This window comes from Temnothorax curvispinosus, unplaced genomic scaffold (genome assembly GCF_003070985.1).
Source record: "Temnothorax curvispinosus isolate PA1 unplaced genomic scaffold, ASM307098v1 QBEX01006963.1, whole genome shotgun sequence".
Taxonomy (NCBI): Eukaryota; Metazoa; Arthropoda; class Insecta; order Hymenoptera; family Formicidae; genus Temnothorax; species Temnothorax curvispinosus.
This window is the reverse complement of record NW_020216743.1, coordinates 42,097-67,216: the sequence shown is the minus strand read 5'-3', so window position 1 is coordinate 67,216 and position 25,120 is coordinate 42,097. Positions and strand designations below refer to the sequence as shown.

The window sequence follows — 25,120 nt, the reverse complement described above, 5'->3', positions numbered from 1 at the left end:
AAAAATTATGCTAGTAAGAAAATTTTGATAAACCCCGTTGTAAGTTGTAAGAATGTTTTATTTAACTATAATAAATTATAATTTAAATAAAATACTAATAATAATGTAATTGTGTATGTTAATTGATAATCGTCATTCATAATGACTTTTTTTTATAAGCATGAAACAGAAATTCCTATAAAACTGAACTTTTCACCCAAGGCGTTCTTTTTTTTCGTCCGGAGAAAAAGTTCCAAAAGAGATTCATTCATAATTTTTGAATGAACTCTGAGGGCACAGAGCGGACGTAAACGAGCCGTACTAAACAGATAATCGTTAATCTACTCGATTATTACGGGAATTAGTGAAATGAACCATAGTTCAATTTATTGGTCATTGGCTACCGCCTCCATTGTCGTCGCCGATCCGTGTTGTTGCCGGCGCGGGTCCTTTAAACCCAGCCCCGATGTTAAAGTCTTCAATGAATCTGCTGTCAGCCTCCTTTACCGTCAAGATCGACACGCGGATTATTGACCGTTTTGATTCTGGCCATGCTTGCCCGCACCAGGCGTAAACTCCTCTCAATGAGACTTCAGCATTGATACTTTGAAATCCGAGCCACCGATAAATACCCATTTGCTCTAATTGATGGCAAACTTTGCGACGTGGAAAAACGAAAATATTCGAAAACGAGTTGCTATTCTGAGGTATCTCTTTATCGAGGCGGATTACGGGATGGGATTAAGTAAAATGGTCTTGAGCTTGATTGGTCAAGTTTTCGCTTTATATTAACATGTATAAAAATCATATTATATGTTATAATTATAAATTTTATAACACATTAAAAAAAGTTTTAATAAAAAACTTATAGAATGTTGTTTATTACATGCAGACGTGTAAAAAATATTTAAATTTTTTTACATACTACATGTTCTCATCGAAATAAAATTGCAATCATGTGTAAAACATATTTCGTATACAAGCCATTAATTTAATAAAAGTAATTAGCGATTGTAACCACGCTCGGCTCTTATTGCCTAATTAATTCAAATATTTTATATACTGAGCCTCTATACAGTTATTAAAAAGTAATTTAGCTTCTGCTTAGTCGAGCGAGATTATTTTGTTTATTTATTAATATACGCTGGCCTCACAATGCGTGCGAACGTCCTTCTGTATAGGTTTCATGTATGTAATATGGATTTTATATTTCAAAATTTTTGAGAGAATTTTCAATATATATTTCTTATAGATTGAAGGATAGATTTAAATTAATGTAAATCAATGCGTCGACACACTGTTTCTTTTATAGATATTGATACGAGATATTTGTAATGCGTTTAGTTTTTTACTGTTCTGAAGAAGGCCAAGTAAGGCATGAAACGTTAACGACTGTATACTATTGAAATTTATTAAATATAATTTTAACATCTTGTAAATGCTCGAAAATTGGCCGTTTTAAATTATTTAATAAAAAGTAAGTTTGAAAATATACAAGATATATTAGGCAAGTAAAACAAAGATTGCAAATATAAGTCATCTTCAATTGCAATTCACCAATATTTAAGGGGACTAGGCAGTCAGAAAATCGATTTTTTTTTATTGCATGTTTCGAAAGTACTATCCTTCCAGAGTAAAATGCCGTTTGGTTCATGTTAAAATTCGCAAAATTAAGGATTTGACAGCCAAAAAGGTCAAGCGCTAACGTGCGCGGCGAACGAAACTTTAAACGCGTTTTTCTCGAAATCTTTTTTTCTTTTCGTTTTGCAGTAATTACAAAAAGACGGAGGTTCAAATCGATTTAAAAAAAATTGAGCATATGTAAAACATGTCTAGTTAAGGCCTGAACCTACGTATAAGTCTGTGAAAACTTCTGTTTTGACAAAAAAAAATAAATAAAATAAAATAGCTCCTTCTTTTCAATGAAAAATCACGTTTTTTTACATTTGCAGCTGCCATTTCTTTAATTTTGATTTTTTTTCTTTTTTAAATAGATTCAGTGCAGAATGGGGTCCTGTAAAGTGCCAAATTTTCCAGGAAAAATGTACAATTCAATTTTTTATGGCCAGGATTACTGCAAAACCACAACGGCACCAGAAAAACCGCCTATGTATCAGAAGACTGTAGCGCCGTCATATATACATATATATTATTTAAAAAAATTTTTTTCTTTATTGTTTTTGGTACTAGTAAACATTACCTAAAAGTACTAGTCACAATTTGTATTCATTTCCTTGTAATTAATTCCCAAAAAAGGTTAAATTTTTACCAAATCTGACTGCCTAGTCCCCTTAATATATTTTGTTACTCCTTTTTTTATGTTTCGTGACTTTAAATATACACTTTGCTAAATTTTCCACTAATTTTCGACAGTAAACACAGATACCTAATCCCATACTTTTTTTAAATTGTATTTTCGATTTGGACTTTTCTTTCAGTAAGATCCAGGAATCCAATCTAAAAACCTGACTTCATCTTGCTCAAATCACAATTTGCTTGCTTCGCGTGACACGGAAGATCATCTTGTTGGAAAAATATATTTTAACATCTAGTTTCAAAAATTTTCTATATAAAAGATCGCAAAATCTCTTTCAGTAATATCTGTATAGGTATACAGCGGAATTTATTCGTTATGTCGCGAGTGTCGAATAATTTTGAGAACATGGTTGTAATATTCCATACTTACCTTATATTTCGAGTCTTGAAAATATTCATAGCAAGTATACTAGGGATCGTAATCGTAATTACTATGCGCAATTAAATCTGTACATACATAAATGAAAATGAGAATAGAATAAAGATAATCATAAACGGCGATTCGCAATGTTTAAAAAGACAGTTAAAAAAAGACTGAAGAAAGCGTTCACTCGTGAGCTTGTGTGTTTCTCTAGAGATCGCTCGCTCCATTGAGAATCTTCAGAATGTTCAAGGTGGGACAGGTATACCCCGATGGACACAATAGCGCTCGTACCGTCTCAATGGGCCCTTATTATCGCCACTGTCGAAACAAGTTTCGGAAATATATTCGTTCGCCATTCATTCGGCTCTTCTTCTTGTCGGCGTGGAGAAAAGAAAAGCACGCGCGATGAAAACCGCGGCGCGTAAGCATGTAATTTCCATATGTAATGTAATTTCTATATACTCGTATAATTCTGCATAACATATAAAGTATTTAAATATAATCAAATTGCCGGATAAAGTTACTCAAAATCTGTGATACTCTCTGTAGAAAAAAAGATCGAAATAGAAATCGCTCACGCGTCGCGTTGCAATTTGCAGGAACGTATTCGCGAATGAGAACTGTAACGCGTAAACGGAATCGTCACGATGAGTTTTTAATACCCTTCGCGTATCCATGGCACATGAGTTTGCGCGATCTCGCCGCTCACGGTTTCGCGTTAATCCTACTGCACCAAGCCGCTTTCCGCGCTAAAGCCGCTTCTAGACGATACGTTCGCTTGCCGAATACTCAGCAGGCACAGGTATCACATCGTGTGGATGTAACGATGTAACGATGTAACAGGCGTGAATGTAATAATCTAATAAAATTTATATAAACGCGACATATTTGCACTTAAAATAAACGATAAACGAGCGTATTGTTTGTAGCCAGTTTAATAGCATCAACAATTAATCGCTTTTTATCCGCGCTGTACAACAATAGTGTTGATCTTTGAAACTACTTTAGATCCCTTTGTAATGTTCTAGATATATTATTATTATTACATGTGTAAAAATTTTTTCAAAACTAAACGCTAAAAGAAATCGTTTTCTGTATTTATTGAAAATGTGGTAACGCTCTTTTAATAAATAATAATGTTTTAATATAATAATATATCAGTTATCGCAACATAATTGTTATTTCAAATTTACCTTTAATGAAAAACATTTTACAACGTTTTTTATGCTCAAAAATTGATCATTATAATTAAATTAACAAGTAACAAGTAAAAAAGGTGATGCACTTTGAGAGTGCAACAGATTAACAGTGCGTAAGTTAATGTTATATCGATCTTTAATAACTAACAGGATATATTAATTATACATCAAATGTTTTGCTTTGCTTTGCTCTGCTTTGAGCCATCTTCAACGGTAAAAGTTAATCGTTATAATTAATTTGTAAGGGGAGGAAGCCACTTGTTAAAATGTATTATATTAGTCAGGATTTATTACTGAATACAGAATCGTGAAAACGAGAGAGACTGGCTCTTTCGGCGGTCGTCGCAGGACTGAGCCTGTTTTCCCGTTGCCGGGACGCGCTGCTTTTAACAAAATAACGTCGAACATAAAACTAACGCTCTTGTCGCGAAGCGGGCACGAAAATATTTACGCGACCGAAGGACGATCGAGTTGCTATGCCGCATTATACTATAGTTTCTACAGTAAAAAAATAATTTATTTATTTTGTATTTACATATGTAAATACAAAATAAATAAATTATTTTTTTATATCCACAAAAAATTCTTTCCTACATACTATTTTTGAAGGAAAATTATGCCTTTATCTACTATGTTGAATATACACTATGTGTATATTATGACTTTATCTTTAATAAATTTCCATAGAAGATAATTTAGTAATATAAAATCGAGCGAGCATGGTAGTCATAAAATGGCACCACCACATCTTATCCATTTTATTTCAAACTTGTTATTTAAAATAGAGCATATGTTTCTTGTAAAGTGAGGGAGCTCTATTTTTTAGGCTATATTTTTCTTCTCATGGCGAATAATTTTCTAAAAGTCTATATAATTTATTATAACTATTTAGCTATATATAAAACAGGGAAAAATGTTTTAATTGTTGTGTATGTCATATGTTAAACAAGATTTATTAAAAAATGTGAAAGTTTATACATTATGCTGTTAAAAAAATTAAGTACCACTAATTTATTATTTAAAAAACCTCACTAAATTACAATAACTGCAAGAAAAAAATTTCTTACTATTTTTGGAAAAAACATATTATAATATTTAGAATTAATGAGACACCTTGTACACGCACGAGTACTAGATTATAAACGTATTAACAATATCTGAATTTTGTAAAGAAATTCTTGTAAATATAATACAAAATAATATTAATTTACGGAATGTAACCATTACAGTTACTGTACATTCGAGGGAATGGTAAACTTAAAAATTGTGCGATAATAATCGTTAATTATCTTCAACTCTTCTTTTCTCAAGTTGCTAATTTCCGTCGCCTTTCTTCATTTTACCTTTTTGATACTCGCGGATAAAGTTGACACACATTGTCGGCCGATAACATATTATTGTGAACATTTCTGAAACAAAATCGGGAGATAAGTACATTTTGATAAATAAACACAGTAAAATGACAAAATGTACGTTGCCGATTAATAGACTTCCAGTGAATCGATAAGCGTTGGCAGCAGAAAGTATATTTAGGCTTCCAGTTAATAATGTGTTAATATCATTTGACGCGCTATTTCCAGTTTGACAGCTTTAGCCGTATCATCGATGATTGGTTGGCATGCAGAGAGGTAGTCGGTTAATTATCCAACAGAAATAGACGTAAAAAAAGAAGTTGACGCGCCCATTCACAGCGATCAGATGAGTACAGCAAAACGTCAAGAAAGGCACTCACGAGCAAAGAAGCGAGTGTGAGAGACGCGGGTGTGTTAAAAGGGAAAAGGCGGAAAAGAGAGAGACTGGGAGGAAGAGGGAGTTAGGAAAAGAAAAAGGTAAAAAATTCGTCTCATAAACACTCGGAGTGTGACACGCTCCGAGTGTCGAGCACATACATCAAAGCGCGAGGGCGTAGTGTGGGGTGGAGGCGCAATCTCACGCCATCCCGGCTAACTTCGGCTCCTCTTGAGATGGCGGCGGTGGTAGTAGTGGCGGCGGCGATGGTGACAGGAAAGGCGTTTGTTTGTCGCTTTGTTGGATTCGGTATTCACGAAGATAGCTTTCACTTACGCGCCGCGTACCGAGATTAAACAGATTCGAAAATGTCTTCGGCACTCCCGGCGGCCGTCCGCCACCCGGTCCGGTGCTATAACCAACCTTCTCTCACGACAGTATCTACGCCCTTTCGAGGACACACGCGTGATTTCATGCGCGCGCTCTTACCAATTTCGCGTTTGTTTTCTTTTTGCCTGACCTAAATACTCTCGAGAATTCTATATTTTCATCTTACACATTAAGATATTTTTAGAATAAGATTATACATAAAAAACTTCTTTTTTTACAGAGTGTTTCCTAAGTAAATACAAAAAATTGAAGGAAATATTTTGTGGCTTATTTTAGGAAGAAAAGGTCCTATAAACATATGCTCTGAACTGCTTCGTTTCCAAAATAGAGGGTGTCAAAGGTGCACGCCCCTATATGGTGGATCTAAAAATGTTTCATTGGTACTGGAAAATGGTTCTTAATACCACATGCACGCATACCAAAAATAAAATATCTTTAAACTGTTTTCCAGATTTTCGAAATTTTCATTTTTTTTACAACTTTGACACCCTGTATTTTAAAAACGAAGCAGTTTAGGGCATATATTTATAGGACCTTTTTTTCCCAAAATAAGCCGAAATATCCTCTCCAATTTTTTTGTACTTACTTAGAAAACATCCTGTATAATTATAGCAGAAGTAAGTTTTCAACATTACTCATGTACTAAACAAATTTTTTAAAAGTATTATTATGTATGAAAACAATTAACCTTTAGATTTTTATACATCAATTAATTATTATTGTATTGTTAAAGTCTACATATGCGTTTCCGAATTTTACTTACAAGACGTGAAATATTTTACTAAGCAATTTACAATATCTTAAAATTTCTTCTTTTGTTGTCCAACCTTAAGACGCTATATATTTATTTTTTTTAATTTGTAGCAATTTAGTACAATCTTTTTATTTTTAAATATATGTATATACAGATTTTTAACTATTATTACACATATTATTACACAGAGAATTGACGCAATATAATCGTATTTCGTTTTATATTTATTCAATTTAAAATACAAGACATTATCTTTTGCTGCACAAAATCACTTTGAATCATAAAATAGCAGTAAAAAAATACACGATATAGCAGACTACGCTATGTAATATGTAACATCAAACAATAAGGTAACAGCAATAATATAGAATATAGAATACAAAATATAATATATCGAAATGTTTTATCGAGAGTCGGTTCTCCGAGTCGCGTTCTCATTCGATTTTCGTAAGAGTCAGACGATAATGAGGAAGGCAGGCGGTTCGTCGAGACGTACAATTTTACGAGAGCCAAGAGGTCGAGCGAATCGATGGCACCCCGCGCGTAAGTACCAAGATTTGCACAGGCATCACTACCGGGGGTAAGAAATGCTGCCGTTCCCAAGAGGGACGTCATTATAATACATTGCGTCGCGCATCCATCGCCACCAACCACCCCCTTGTTAGATCCACATGCGGAGATTCGCATTCGACTACTTTTCTCGTGATTCGTTGCGACAAACTTTGAACTTCTGTCACTTTGAACTTCTGTCACATCATTCAATTTACCGTCCATCGTCCTCTGGGATACAACAAATCAAAATTATGATTATCAGAATACGTGTCGCATTAATCTTCGCATACAAATGTGATCGTTACAGAGCATTCTCCTTCTTCTGTTAGGCCCTGCGCACAATAGAGCACATACCAGGAATAAGAATAAACATTAAATATTAGGAATTGGAATTAGAAATAATAATTAAACGTAACGCACAATAGAAAAGAATAAAATATATAGGGAAGACGGGGCAAACTCGACACTGGGGCAAACTTGACACCAGGCTTTTTGCAAATTTAAAACTATCATAGAAACTTGCCTTTCCTACTGTAAATGCGTCTTTATGTGTCAGTATTATCAACGGAATTTGGTGACATTCTCAGTTATGGTGTAATTTTTAGCGCGACATAAGCGTTTTTGATGGTGAAAAGTAATTTTTCTGATCTCTCGAAAATTTCTACTCTTTCATCGAGCTTTATTCTTGCAAACCTATATGTAAGTGATTTTCATGGGAAATTTGATACTCTATATGAATCCGATAATCGTTTTTGGATATTTTCAAAATGTTCATGTTTTTGAAGTGACAAAAATGAAAAACGACGTCCGGGGCAAAGTCAACACCACGCCGTTTCGTCGGCTCCCAGTAACAAACGATGTTTGTCATGCAGCCGTATGGCTCATGACAAATGTATGCGCACGTCTAATCGCGAATTTACTTGCATATAAATTGTTTTTCAGACATGAGTTTAGATGAAAATAATTGAATGTTCAACAATTTTTGTTCTTATTATTTCCATTGATTGTTTTAGTTAATTCCGAATTTTTGTACTTTCTAAATACACAATAAACAATGTATGTTTAGCTTCAGACAATAAAAAATAAGTTCCAAATCAAATTGTGTCGATCAGGCAAAGTGTCGAGCTTGCCCCGGCATTTTTCAATTTAAGTCTTTGCATCACTTTTCCTTTCCTGGGGGCAAAAGTAAGCGACGTACAGCAAAACTTCCTTAAACAATTTTGTACCTGAAGGAACACTCTTTAAATGTGTACCATTAAATTTTCTTGAAAATTTTAATTAATTGTTGAAAATTGCCTTTGAAAAAATCGTGTCGAGTCTCCTCTAACATATTCCTACATTTACATATCCGAATATTTAATATTTATTACAGAAATATTTCTATATTTATATATTCTAATATTTAATATTTAGTCTTATTCTTAATATGTGTGCTCCATTGTGCGCCAGGATCTTACTCGAAAGATAGGTATAAAGATAGATATAGATATTATTTCTTAACATCAACTCCCTCCCTCTCTTGCTGTCCTCTTCCTCTCATCCCTCTCTCTCCGTTTAGTCAAATTAGGATATATATTTATTAATTACTTCTTTATCTGCATCTCTCTTATTATTACTTTGAACTTACCTTATATTATATCCTTACATTTAATATAATTTAAATTTCTTTCCTAAATCGTTAAAGTATTTTAAGGCAGTCAAAGTTTTTTTGATGTATTGAATATTAATGCTAAGTAATTCTTTGTCGAATAATTATTAAATTAATTATTGAAAATAGACAAATATAAATATTTGCGAATGCATTACTATAGAAATGGTGCGACTGCCGAGACACGAGAGCAAATTCATCGGTTTTAGAATCTCTTCCGGCATTATGCTGAAGGCAATAAGATCGGCACGCAGCGCGCTTTATTACTTTGGAAAACGCGAGAGGGATTGGGACTCTTCTCACGGGGGTAACAAAAGAAAATGGTGTGTCTCCGTGAAACGGATACGCGCGATCGTTGAATGCTCGACCGCCCTCTTTATATTCCTTCCGCTAAGTATTCGCGCTTAGTCGAATGATTCGGATTGAATCGAGTAACTCGTTGTCCCTGTTGCGTTTCACGAAGGCGTCGAACCGTGGATAACGCTCGATCAAAGCACAATGATCGAGAAAAGCGGGGTTGGGCTAGGTGGTGCCCCAGTGACACCTGATACTTCGTAATTAGATGTCGACGGCGCACAACGCTACGACCAAGACCACCAAAATCGATAACAATTACTATGGAAATATTATGGTCAAGCGCATATATATATTTACATTAAAATTTTTCACATCAATTAGTTAGTTATAAATATAAAAAATATCTAAATTTGGATACGATAAATATATAATAAATTCTCAAAATTAATTTTAAAAAGAATAAAATAAAAATGTAAAAATATTAAAATATATATAAGAGCAAGAGTGCTCGATTGCCATTTTATATTCATTAAATATAAGTTACTGTAAATTTTACTGCAACGCAATTAATAATTGTTAAACTATATATGTTTAAATATGCCGGTTTATTTAAAAAATTAAAATAATTTTGTCCGCAATTTATGTGATTAGCACGTTGATAGCACATGCTCTTTAGTCAAGAGATTAAACCTTTGTTTAAACAAACGAATTCTTATTTTAAAAAATATGAAGATAGACGTATTTATACAAGAACATGATACACGAAAGGTTTAAATGATTATTAATCGCAAAATTGATTCATTGAAGTGCTTCTCATTGAGCAACGACGTATTAATAGGAGCGATCGTCGAAACGAAACAAACATACGCGACGGCAGCATGCGAAATGATCGCAGCAGGAAGCTCTAAATCCCCTCGGCGTGGTATCGGGTTGCTCGTAAATGCGACCCCCGGGGGCTGATTTGCGACCATGCCACCCCCGTTAATATCCTTATAATTGGTTAAAACCCGTAACTGATGAGCGAGCTGTAAGTTATTATGCGAGCAAGACCTTTGGTTCGCTTGGTTCGGCGATAGGGGGTTTTACCAGATACGGTTCGACACCTCTTCACATTACTCTCTTCATCCCTTCACGGCCCCGGCGACGGCGTGTCAGTACGGATGCCTGGCATTATGGCGGCCTCCGTATTATCATTGTATCACGGATCGCCGAGGATCGTCCGCTCCACTGCAGGATTCGCGCAAATATTCGCTCGACTGAGCTGATACGTGCAAAAATTTGCTCGATATATACATTTTGGACGCTTGAGATTATATTTATTGACAGGAGATCCATGGTGGAGATTTGTGGAAATTACAACAATCATTGAGTTCATTTCAATGCTCCATCTATACTGTACACGGAATTTAACCATGTTAAGAAGAAACTGTACATGCTGTATTGTTTAAATTTATTTACAGATTTAATTACAATCTGTGGATCAAGAATAAATTGCGGTAATAAATTGATAATATAAAACAATTTAACATTTTATACGGTAAAAATAAGTCAATAATGAAAAATTAGTAAATTGACTGATAATATTTATTAGTGTACGATTATGTTATAATAATTTTAATGACAAAATTATCAATATGTGATAAATAATGGAATTTATAGTTTAAAAAGGTTTAATTTTTTTATTTTCTTCCTTAACGATATTTCCCTAAATGGCGATGCAAACATCTCAAGATCGTATAATTCTCAAACGTTGCAACGGTGATTTTTAGTGATTTCACGCCGGTACGTTAAATTCTTTCCTTCATAGGGCAAAATTCCAAAACCGGAATCGCGGTAGAGCGAGCCGACTTAAAAGGCAACCGACGTGGTTACCGCGTTCCATCCTTCGGCGGGGAAGACGTATCCGTATAAGTTCGTGATTTAGGGGATTCGCAATGCAATGAAAGCAAGAAGCCGACAACTCAAGAAGCAGCACGACATCGGTTCCAGGTGTTAATAATCCGTTCGTAATTGTGCCTCTCCAGTGAGGATAATTCCTATTAAATGCCACTAAATTCTTATTTGTATACAAATGCTACTGCGCGAGTGGGACTCTTTTATATACTCAAAAAGCTGAAATTTCCTGCCGTTACATAGAGAAAGCTTGACACTTTTATATATATACCTCTTACAATTAGTAACAACGTAAATATCAACAAAAGCAAATAGTAGGTATATGAAAAAATATATTGAATATATCTGAGGTTCTTTTTAGTTTTTTTACGTAAAACTGTACAAGTATACATATTCATAAGTCAAATTTTTACGCATCTTCGTAATTAGTTCTTTTAGTGACAATCCTTTAGAATCAATGACGTGGCTATAATAGGACAACACATTCAATACCGCGTGTCATCGAATCCAGATACATTATTGAGATACGATGCGTTCACGTATCGTATCGTCGTATCGACCACAAAAGTATTCAATAGCGAGCCGTGTTACATCGCAAACATCGCCGTATTTCTCGTTGACACGTAACCTGAACGACGTCCTATATAGAACGTATCACCGATCCCGTAACGACCGACGGTATTTGATAAGAGACAGAATGGCCCCGATGGTCGGATGAGCTTGAATTTAATGGATAGAGAACAGATTCTGCAGATACATCAGAGGACCGGTGCGGTATCTCGCGCAAACATCAGGAGGGAAGCACGTTGTCCTCTCTCTGTCCCTCTTTGACGCCCTTCGAACTCCGCAACCCCCTTAGTCGTCCATCTCCAATATGCCTCCCACTCTTTCACTTCGCAACTGCTATCATTCTTGGCTGCACTTTCAATCTCTGTTTCGTTCTAAATCAAGCCATCTCCCTTTTCCTCTTTTTCTCCCTATTCTACTCCCAGCCCTACGGATCACATCATCTCTAATGGTAGACGTGGTTCTCTTTGTCCCTACTTTTCTAACACCTTCCGTCGATCGGGCTACTCGCTTCCGATATCGTTAATCCTCTCCCGCGATTGTAGACGATAGGATATCGAGGTAGACGATGTGCTCAAGAGGCGGTTCTCTCACTCATTGCAGCTAGATTAGGGATCGCCCGGATGATGTGTCCGAGAGATTAGCATGTATACACCCTCGTTACGTATATTACGCAAAGGGTTAACCCTTCTTTCCGCGTAACCGATACACGATTTTATTAAACTTGCGATACTTCCGCTTCTTATTCATATCAGATACATAGATATCGTGGCCTTAATTTTACGAATTTGATTTGATATTGAATGTAAATGCAACAAGGTTTTAATTTAATTTAATAGCCGAAAAATTGGAAATTAATTAGAGTAAAAAATTTCATTAAGTTGGTGTTACATAAATGTTTCGAAATATACTTCAATATACTTTAATATCTACTGTGTTCAATGTAATATTTTAAAATTCGTAAAAAATAGTATTGACGGATGTTTGCAAAATCAATATATTATTTAATAATTTTTAGGTATATTATATATGTATATACATTATAATACGCAAAAGAAATAATAGTCTTAATATTGATCCATAAATTTCATTTATTTACTCTCTCGTTGCTATTTTCATTTAAAAATAAATTTCAAAAACGTTGTTAAAATTAATCGCTTTTTGGCATAAAATAATTTTAATTTTTATTGTTATAATATTCTTCACTTTTCAATTCAATTATATGCTAAGCGTATGTTAATTAGCAATAAAATTGATCAACTCTAGGAAAGATTTGAGAAGAGCTGAAAGGAACAAACAGTACTTCATTGGTATCGATGAATTTATTGCATCGGATTGACTCATATTTACAACAAGGACACATACATATATATGCATTTTCATCTACTTTACCAATTATCTACATACATAACTTTTCACTTTTAGTTACGCTTGATTAATTTCACCGCAATTACTTGCCGCTTATCTAGCTCACGATACATGTACAGACAAGAGTCCGTTATGACTCGCTTTTTAAAAATAAATTTTTAACATATGACAAAGCAAATTATATCCTGTTATAATAATCAATGTTGATTTGTAACGTGGCGTTCCAAAGTTTATTTTATGCATAATTATAAAAATAGTCTCAGGCGGCTTTTTCACATTTGCGAGATGTAAATAAAAATGCATAAATAGTTATACAAGTTATAATAATAATAATAATCTTTATAAACATTCTTGATTCTATTGCAAAGCTTTTAAATGATCACAGTTGCATTAGCCACAGTGATCATGATTTAGCTATAATAATTACAATAGTAATAATAATGACCAACATTTCATTTGCTATCTATGATTCACTTAAACCTACTATCACACCGATTTATACATTTGCCTAAAAGTAGATAGATATGCAGTCAACGTATAAGGTTGCTCCGTACGCTCCGCTGCGCCGTAGCCATAGCTCTTTATTCGTAAATTACATGATACAAAAAATCTCTTTTGAAATATTTTTCCTTCCTATTCGATTATGCATCAATTCCAACTCAAGGAATATTTATTTGTGTAACAAGTGCGGGAAGTTGAGAATTGGACACGGGTGCGGAGTGGAGGCACGAGCCGAAGGCGAGATGATGTTACATTACCGCACTGTTTCGACTCATGTATGGAATTGGCTATTTGTCGCACAGATGGCGCGCGCGTAATAGGCCACTTTCCACGCACGTGTGATATAATAATTATTTGTGCAACAAGTGCTGGAAGATGAAAATTCACGGGTGCGGAGTTGACGCACGAGCCGAAGGCGAGTGCGGTCACCGCACCCGGGAATTTTCAACTTCACGCACGTGTTGCATACCCTATTTTATGTTGCAAGTGCGTGGAAAGTTGCCTATCACGCACGCGTCGTGATAGGCGTGATGGGCCACTTTTCATGCACGTGTGACATAAAATTCTTAATATACAGGGTGTATTATTTTAAGTGATTCAGCTGAATATCTCTTAAAGTAAAAGAGATTGGAAAAATTGTTTCAGACAAAAGTTGTTTGGTTCGAAGGGGGACATAAGATGGTGTCATTGGTTTGACCTTGGGTGGCATCGTTAAGGACAGGTCAAGGACACCTTCAGTTTCTTAAATAGAACCCCCTATTTTTTATTGCATATTCTTATAGCTTATGTCGAGAGCTTTCCAAAACACTATAATTAAGTATTTTTTCATTACTTTTTGAGTTATAAGGCTTGAAAGTTACAGTATTGTGACATAATATTTTATTAAGTATTTATAATTCAAATTCTTTATTTTTTATTTTTGCAAACAATATGAATCAATTAATGTAAAAAAAACAAAATTTTCTTACAGAAAAACTTGTTGTGTAAGAGCGTAATGTGGCACAGTAGATAACGCACTAATCTACAAAGCTGAAGAACAATTTTAATGCCATTTATAATGAGTGTAATTCTTGTACCGTTGTTAAGAACAACGTCTAAAATACCTGGAATAAACTATTGCGCGCTGTGTAATTTCTGTAGGCATTCATATTCATGCATTAAGTTTCATTCTTACAGAATGTCTATTCACCAAGTACATATTGAATTACTTTCGACAAAGACTTAAATTTAGCGTATACCATGAAAGAAGAGTACCGATTTTTTATTGCGTGATTGATAGTTATTGAAAAAGCACCCCGAATCGTGAGAGGCAAGGGGATTCACGCAAATCAAGCACCCCGAATTGTGAGAAGCTAAGAAAATAATGAATATGCAATAAACAATTACACAACAAGTTTTTCTTTAAGAAAATTGTATTTTTTTACATTAATTGATTCGTATTGTTTGCAAAAATAAAAAGTAAGGAATTTGAATTATAAATACTTAACAAAATATTATGTTACAGTACTGTAACTTTCAAGCCTTATAACTCGAAAAGTACTTAATGAAAAAATACTTAATTATAGTGTTTTGGAAAGCTCTCGACATAAGCTATAACAATATGCAATAAAAAATAGAGAATTCCATTTAAGAAACTAAATGTGTCCTTGACCTGTCCTTAACGATGCCACCCAAGGTCAAATCAATGACACCATCTTATGTCCCTCTTCGAACCAAACAACTTTTGTCTGAAACAATTTTTCCAATCTCTTTTACTTTAAGAAATATTCAGCTGAATCACTTAAAATGATACACCCTGTATACAATTGACAAAATAAAAATAATAATTACGAGAATATGCGATTTGTGGCAATAGTTTAAAATAAGATAAATAAATATATGTAAGTTCTGATATGTTGTTAGCATTACTAAAGATATTGTATTATGTTAAACTACATTTCCATTGACAATTGCATAAATGCCAAAAGAAAGGAATATAATTAAAAAAATAATAGAATATATAAAGGTGGTAGTTATAAAACATTTTTCCAACATTATTTTGAATATCATTAAATAAAAAAGATTATCGAATTAAATCACTTTGCAACCTAATATAAATATTAGATTTTTAACATTCTCTCCTTACAAATGCACACATTTATTCTAAATTATTTTTGCAACAGAGAAATTAATGCATAATAGAACTCGAAGGTAAAAATTCCGTGAAATCTGGACGAATTTTTGATAAGCCTTTTGGACGACTTCATCGTATTTCCCATGGCTCTCTATCAGTCTCTATGTCGAGACGACCCTAATTACAGATTACTTTGCTAATAACTCTCGTTCCCGTCCACCGTTAACGCGTAACGTATTTGCTTTGCACATACAAATATTTACAAATATTTACATTAGCCCACAGGAATCCATTGATGTAACCATCAACGTTCATAATCGATCATTAAAAACCCTTCTCAATTCTCGTGAAGAGCCTAATAGGGCATATGTGTCCTATTGATTTATTTTCGTGATATGGTTGATTTCGTACACGCTGCGAATTATTTGTAATATTTAGTACATTTTGCGAATATTCCACAGAATTACATGTTGATCATAAGTATCGTCCAGAATGTTACAACACATGCAATCCCAGTCGGAAGTTTAACAATTATTTTTCTATTTACAGCATACTATGAACTGATAAAATGTAATGTTAATGTAAATTTAATCAAGCATTTTTTAACAGTGAGATAATACAAAAATATAAAAAATCAATTTTGTTTTTTATACGAGATATTTTATATAAATTTATAAGAATAACTTTTAATCAACTTTGTCGATTACGATTATAAAAATAGAAAATTAGAAATGCTTTTTTCTCGACATATATAAAAATAAGAAAGTAGAATAAATAAAAATGAATGTATTCGAGTCGTTTGTTAATTTTGTTTTAATCCAATTTTAATCGTCATAAGAATGAGCAACCAGCTATCGGAGTTTATCGAACAAACCGTTGATATTGTTTTTTTTTGTATTAAAACGTCTGTCATTTAAAAATCTTATCTGCGGATTACTTTTTTAAAGTTCTATACATTTTCAACAAGATACATCGGAAACGTATATTTCGGCTCATTTTTGTAACAAAGTTGAAAAATGTTTTCTCCACATAAGAAATCAAACTAATCTTTGGATGCCTTCTTAACTCATTTAGAAGTTTGCGTCAACTGAGCCATATCAGTCGAGTAGCCAGGTGAGCCAAGAATGAGCGGATATTGAGTCTTCCTGGGATAGTGCATATTCTCGCTTTGTCACAACATCTTACTCAAAGAATGATAACTGGTGGATCCAGGTGGAGGAAGTATAAATGGACTGACGATAGAGTGTTCCGGGCCATGGTACACTGACGAGTAGCCCGACTGTTGATTGTGACTCTGGCCCGAGGCATCTAATCCATTGAGCACCGGCGAACCTGTGTCGTGTAATTTCCGCATATGCTTCTTGAGGTCAAAGTTTCTGCAAAAGCCCTTGCCACAGATCTTGCAGGAGAACGGCTTCTTGTCATTATGCGTATGCATATGGAAGGTCAGATTGTAGATCTGATGAAACGCCTTGTTGCAGATGTTGCACTTGTACGCTTTCTCGCCGCTGTGCGTGAGCTTGTGATTCTTGTAGTTACCCTTCTGGTGAAAGCCCTTACCGCAGAACTCGCAGACAAACGGTTTGAAATTGGCATGTATGCGTGTGTGGGTGTTGAGGGTGGAACTACGATTGAAGGCCTTGCCGCACGTCACGCACTTGTGCGGCTTTTCAGCGGTGTGGATGATCTTGTGTCGGCAAAGAGTGCTCGCCTGACGGAAACCCTTACCGCAAATCTTACAGACAAACGGCCGGGCGCCCGTGTGCACCGGCATGTGTCTCGTCAGATTGTAATGCGCATTGAACACCTTGCCGCATTCCGGGCAAGTGAAGGTCTTTTGCTTGTTTGCGGTACCGAGCTCGCTGCGCGGCGCCGGGCTCTTCTTGCCGCGCTGGTTTTCTGGCGACATGCTAGTCAGATTCAGTCTCGAGGAGACCTCCTGGATGGTCGTGGGAGGTGGCGAACTCTGCGTGACCGATGGAGTCGAGGCGGGAGGGCCTGGGAAAGCCCTCAGTAAGGGATTAGGATAATACAACGGATAGTACTTGGACAATACGGGATAATGTTGGAGGAGATCTTGATGCCTCAAGGTCGGTACATACTTCTCGAACGCCGATTTCAAATGCGCTGAGTACGATGGGGAGGAGATGTTCGGCGGTTGTTGAAGAATCGTCGTCGTCGTCGTCGTCGTGGCTGGTACTGCTGCTGGCGGTGCTGGAGGCAGCAGATTAGCGTTCTGCTCGGTCAGTCGTTTGTCTGGTTCCATAATCTTCGCGATGGAAAAGGTAAGATTTCGGCAAGGCGTCGGGGAGGTTACCCTCTCGGGTGGCAGGCTTGTTGGTGTCTCGGTCGCCATCGCGCTACCGGTTGCAAATGGTTGCATGGTGTAAACCTGTAATGAAAATATTGATCGTTTTAGTAATGTCAAATAATTGTTTTTCGTAATGTCGGGATTTTCATGATCAAAAATGCGAATCGCGTAGATTACCGTAGATGGATTTAGGAGAATACTCCCAAATATTTTTACAAGGCTATTGAAAAATATATTATAACATATTTATATTTAAATATATTTTAAATATTAAGATAAATTAGGATAAATGCATACATAAATTTTATTTTTTTAATGTAATTTTAAATTTATATATTATATAAAGAATATAAAATTATATTAAAAAATAGATTTGTTGTTTTATTACTTGAAAATGCTCAACAATAATTTGAAATAAAGATATTAATGCCTTTATTGACAACACATTTAGTGTGCCCTAACGGGGCTTTGTTAATCGTTAGAAAAAGAGTATCCGAATCATGGAAATCAATTTGATGACTTCGAGGATCGTCATTAAGCATCTAGTAACTCTCCTTTTACAGTCACCATATTATTGTTTTAGCACACGAATAAAACCCATCACATGTTGATAAATCTGAATAATTGGATATAAGAGTAGCTATGGTATTTATAAAGAAAAAAGAACGCTGCTATTTTAACAAAGAAATATTATCATTTTCTCTGTATTTTTAAAAATATTTCTAATATTTTATCGTTGTATGCTTGCTGTTCATAAGCACTATATATCTTCTTAATAAATCTAATCAATTCAAAAAGTAATAAATTTATCACTTTTGTAATGTTTTGAAAAAATAATTTTATAGACTAGCTATTTTATGTTCTATCATTGTTCTATTTTCTACATTATTTTCAAGTTTCTTTTATGACATAAGGCTGTAAATACAAATGTATTTATTCTCATTTTGGCAAACTTATTTGTATGATCAATTTTGTATGATTAATTGTAACATAGTTAATTATGATCAGTGCATTTTCAAATACCGGTTAAAAAATAAAACTATTTTAATAAAAATTATATTCTTACAATATTTTTAAAAATATTTTTAGAATATTTTTAAAATACTTTACACACATTTTAAATATAGATTTATGTGTATGATAATTGTAGATTTAACGATTAGACATATGTAACGCGGAAGGGGGAAATGAATGGCAGAACTGAATGAGATGCGAAATGGTCAGCACAGTAGAAGTGCAAGCTTCCCCGGAGGTATTGCGGAAGGTTTGCACGTTGAAAAGTAGAAATGTTTGCTCCGTGGAATGGCGTTATGTTTGGACTTGGAATGACGGCTGGAATTGGATGGGACCTCGTTGGCGATTTCATAAAATACTCGCGACTGGATCGCGCGGCAGTCACCGGATCTTGATTCAAGATTTACGATAGGACCAGTCTAGCTGAAACAAGTTTGCACAGTCTGAGACGCATCCATCATTACGCAAACTTTAATATTTTGTTTTTATTAAAAAAAATTACATATATTTGTACAGACATCTTTTTTCTTAAAATAAATAATAGATGTTAATCGGAAATTTTTTTGAGGTATTATTTCAATATTAAATAATTATAATTATTAAATCTATAATTATAAAATATTGAGAGAATTTTGATATTAATCTGTAATTATTTATTTTATCTTTTATTTTTATTTTTTTTCTTGTTTTACGTAACTAAATAAAAATTTATTTATATTTTTATAAAGTTTTTTTCAAAGCTTTTGATTAAATAGTTATTAAATATTTATTTATAATAAAATGTTTTCAACTATTTTCTTAAAATTCTTATATTTCTTGTTTAAATTTATATGCCAAAAAGTTAGCATACTTATAATATATAGCAAGAGCAGACAAATATAGCATTGTATTTGTCTGCATGCTTACGTAATTCTATGATTATCTCTTTATATTGAAATGTAATAATTTTTTGTTATCCATTTCTGTAGATTGAATGACTTTATCAAGAACGAATTAATTTAAATTTTGTCTTTTTCCTAGCATATGCAATTTCTTTAATTTCTATCAAATATTTTATTAAATATTAAGCGATAATTGGTAACTTAAAATTTTTGTGATAAATGTATCGTATCTAACCGGAAGATTATTCATGCATATAAAAAAAAATTTATTTGCAATCAAAGCATCATTTTCATCCAATAAAGGAATTGACAAAGAAAAAGCTGCCAAAGAGTGTACAATTTAAAAACAAAAAAAATGCTAAATTATATTGGTTTAATACTAATTAATAGAATTAAAACTATTATTTTTTTAACTGTGTCAGAATAATTATATTACATTCTATTTTTTTATTATGAGAGATGCTAATAGGACCATGACACAAAACAAGAAGTACATGCTATCTCACATAAAAAATCTTGAAAAGGAGTCATAGCCTCGTACAGAAAAATAATTCTAGACTTACTTAAACTAGAATCACACTATCAATAGATCCGACTAAAAGATGTCCAGTACCTACAAGAAATCCAGGCATGATAAAATTATGAGTTACTAAAAAACGTTTCTTCACGCGACTTGATTTTTTTCGCTGATTTTACAGCTTTTCATACAAGAAAATACAGATACACGTCGCTGCGTCACAAATAAGTAATCACCGAACCCTGCTGTAGCCACGAAAGATCATACGATCATCAATCAATAAAATCAATCGAAAGATCATACAGATCATAAGAATAAAAGATTATTCGCGAAAATTATTCGTATTCATTTCTTTATTGTTTATTTATTAAACATCTCGCGATGATATTATAGAAACGGGATCTACAAGCGAACGAAGCGAGAACGGATATGAGCCCCAAATTATCCATCTAATTATCGCTTTATCGATTAATTAGTGATACAAATTTTTTTTTGCCAATTCTAATGCAGTATATCTAATTTATATAACAGAAATGCAACTTTTAAAACTCTATATTAATAACTAAAATTGTAAAGGCTTAAACTTATTAAGCCTTTCTTAAGCAAAAAGTACTTACAATAAAAAAATTCTTTAGAATATATTAAAAACATTCAACAAAGAGCATTTAAATTACAACTTGTTATAAAATTAACAATTTATCCAAATTATTTATAAATTTCTTTATATATCCTACAGAATTAATGCCATAATTTTTTCTTTATTTTTTAAGCCCTGCTAGAAGTTTCTTAAATAAGCTCAAGTTTCTTAAATAGCTTAAGTTTCTTAAATAAGCTCAAAAGAGCAAGGATGAAAAAGAAAAGATTCTTGTTAAAAATTCTCCTACTGAATGTGGAACACAATACAATAGAGGTTTTCGCAAGCTCCGCCTATCGTCAGGCGCACCTCTAGATTGCCCCTCGGTCGAAGGCAGCCCTAATAATCGAGACAGCCTGGTAGGAAAAGCTATGCCCGGTGTGAGAAGCGAGATTCTACCAGGGAAAATGGCCTTGTCACGCGACTCGCCTCAAAACCCGCCTCTGTGGCCTATAGAAAAGCGTCAACGTAGACAGCGTGGCGCGTTGCAACGCCATGGAAGGGCGCAACTGTCGACTAAAGTGCACTACCGACAAAAGAACGCGATTACGTACGAAGGTTTTCTCGCTAAGCCCTTCCAAGGCAGGCTCGAAGGCTCGAAGCAGCCGTCGTTTCTCGCGCCACTTTACATCGTCCTGTGTCGCATCTTTCCTTCGTTCCACTTTTTCTTTCGTATACTTATTGCTGCGTTTTTGTTTCAAACTTTTATTAAACTATGACATTAATGTTGCAAATTACATTGGTTGCGTGCACCATAGCGCAACAGTTTTCAACCGTTTTATGATTTTCTGTTGATTTTCCACATTTTCTCTGTTGAACGATTCTAAACGCATTCAAAGTCTCAAAACGTTTACTCAGCGGTCGCCATGATTTTCAGCGAACTAAAAGTGTATTAATATCGCTGAGAATAATAAATATAAATATAAATATAAAAATGTTATTTATAACGCAATAGATACAGTGAAAACGCACAGAAAGTGACAAAATGGTATGTATATATAAATATTAATATAAGAAAATAAAGAAATATGTTATAATTATAATTTAGATAAACTCGGGTTAGCACACATACCTATAACATAGAATAATAGGTTAAATCGTTAAATGTATACAAAATATGTAATACTTTGATGCATTATACTTATTAATTAAATGTAATGTACTAACTCAAATTACAATATTACTATTATAATAAAATGTACATACCTTCTAATGATGTTTGTGGCACATCTTGTAATATATCATGCATTCCTACTATCTCTTTGTAATTTTCTTCAAAATAATTATTGAAAAAGTTTACATAAGTACATAAGTACCTACATGACATTTAATTAATAAGTATAATATATGCATCAAAGTATTACACATTTTATATACATTTAGAAGGTCTATACACGTACGAGTTTAGCTCGCAAGTCCGGCTCGGCAAGCTTAATTCGCGAGCCGGGCTCGAACGTTTTTTCACCACACACGAAAAGAAAATGTGTGAATTTGGCTCATTTGACGCCGAACCCGGCTCGTAACATCCCATCCACGAATGAGTAGAAGCCAAGCTGAGCCGGACTTGAGAGCTAAACTCGTACGTGTATAGACTCCTTTAATCTATCATTCTATGTTATATGCGTGCTAACCCGAATTTATCTAAATTATAATTATATATCTTTTTATCTTCTTATATTAATATTTGTACATACCGTGTAGTCCATACATTTATACATCGCGTAGTCCATACTAAGTATATGTCGATGACGTTTTGCTTGACAGCTAGCTTGACGTTTTACGTACTTTTATTTCGCTGAAAATTATGGCGACCGCTGTGAACGTGTTGAGACTAAAGTGCGATCCACTTAGCGCTCCAGACGCTCTTGGAAACATTTCATCCTTGTTGTTTATCAAATGTTAAACAAGGACAAAATGATGCTCTGAAGCGTTTGAAGCGTCTAATGGATCGCACCCTTTAAGGTGGAAGCACATAAAATTGCAGGAGCCTTGAGCAAAATGCAGAAGCCATATGCGCATGCGCTATGGTATTTGTAGAGCTCTACAGATACCACAGCGCATGCGCATATGGCTTCTGCATTCTGCTCATGGCTCCTGTAATTTTATGTGCTTCCACTTTTAGGTGCGTTTAGAATCGTTCAGCAGAGAATCATAAAACAATTGCAATACTGTTATGTTCTGCTGAACGTAGCCATTTCTCTTTTTCAACAACGCCGTTTAACTTAAACCCTTAGTTCAATTCACTCTTTCTTTTTCTAAAGACTAAAGCACATAACATGGCGTAATGATAAACGACGGTTGTAGTCCCCGACCTAACAGATCAGGATACGCCAAAGCTTGTGCGTTATATTTACGTCCACGACTACGACTGTCATGTGTGCTTTGGCCCTAACAGTCTCCCTTAGAAACAGACACAAACGCGAGTGAATTAAACTATGATTCAAGTTAAACGACGTTGGTAAAAACGGGCATTAGTCTTTGCAAATAATTTGATTTTTATAAATATTTTGACAATTAGCTAGATATTTTGAGATATTGAGTAATTTGTGTTAATCAACATTTTGCTACATTTCTTAAATAAGTTTTATATGAGCTAAAATTTTATATTTTTTATATTTTTATCATTTTTCTCTTGATAAAAAATTTATACTTCTCTCTCTCTCTCTCTCTCTCTCTCTCCCCCTCTCTCTCTCCTTCGGCTTCTATTCTCTCCCTTTCTCCCAGTTTTTCTCCCCATTTTTCTCCTCTCTCTCTCTTTTATCTTTATCGAACCATTCTCTTTTTTATTTTGTCCTTACTTTCTCTATCACTTTCTTGATTTATTCCTATCTTTTGTCTTCTAATTCTTTTGCACTACTTTCTTTACGCTTTCTGATATTCCTTGCCTTTTGTTTCTTCAACGCGCTTTCTTTCCTTGTCGCTCTTACGACTCTTCTATCCTCTACTATCTTTTTTCAATTTTATTATTTTATATTTATTTTATATGTATACTTCTCGCATACATCACCTCTTACTTTTTCTTCTCCAGTTAATCTTCCTTATCTGTACCTTCCATTCCATTTTTTTTTCTTCTTATGCACTGTCATTTTTTTTCTCATCCATTTTTTTTTCGCGCTGGCCGCCTTCTCCGTTACTCTGGTTACTCATCTCTAACACCATTCTTGGTTTCCCTTCTCACACTCTTTACATTCACACGCTTCTCCCTCTACTATCTTCATTCTCTTTGGTGCATCCTTCTTCCCATTCTCACGCTACTCCCTTCATCCTTTTTGCTCTATCTCCTGCCTCTTCCTTCGCGCTCTTTCTCTCGCTGTAGTCTCTTCTCGCACGCTAGCTGAACCTATCTTTCATCCTTCTCTACAATATCGCGTCAATCCATCTCTCTTTCGCGCCATCCTCCTCTCGTTTCACTTTGGACGACAGAGACAGAATAAATCGTTGCCGACGGAGGGGATAAACGAAAACAGATTGGTGGAGGCTATCATGGGTCGCACGAGAGTACAAGAAGCAGGGGGGGTGGCAAACTGTATTGTGGTGGGGGTCAGTATTGTTACAGTGCTTAACGAGCGGCCGTGGCAATCAGTATCGTTCCCCGCTACCGAGACCCGCGGCACCCGCAGTAATTCTACCAATTTAAATCAATCCCAACCAAAGCATGGCCGACACACAGCTAGAGACCATTTTGTTTTCTTAATGCCACTCAACCCAATCGACGATATATCCCATGTGATCATCAATATGACTATTTGCTCCTTTCGGAGTTTGGTGTAATTTTGTGAGTAATTCTCTCCTCAAAATTAAACTTCAAGAATAAAGAATCGAATTTTGATAATCTATGATAAAAAAATTTTTGACTATAGATAAAGAGTAAAAACAAGAGTGAAATCATAAAATATCAAAATGATCTTGTAGCTAAAAATATGACAATTGAATAAAGGTTCAATATTCTATTGTGTTAGCAGTTGTGCTTTTGTGTACATACATGAAGAGTGTTCCATGTATGCACAATCGGGATAGAAAAATTCAATATTTCAAATAAAGTGCAATCACACACACACACACACACACACACACACACACACACACACACACAC

At 34.4% G+C, this 25,120-nt stretch overlaps 1 protein-coding gene across 1 annotated transcript in view; it reads right to left on the bottom strand.

The window, feature by feature from the left end:
* Positions 1-16,416: 16,416 nt before the first annotated feature.
* The window catches only part of LOC112456545 (fez family zinc finger protein erm-like), a 38,373-nt gene continuing 29,669 nt past the window's right edge, over positions 16,417-25,120 (bottom strand). The window contains exon 2 of the mRNA XM_025019166.1: positions 16,417-18,061. Within this exon, the coding sequence (XP_024874934.1) occupies positions 16,841-18,052 (1,212 nt within the window). The 5' untranslated portion in view covers positions 18,053-18,061 and the 3' untranslated portion in view covers positions 16,417-16,840. The remainder of the gene's footprint in view (positions 18,062-25,120) is intronic.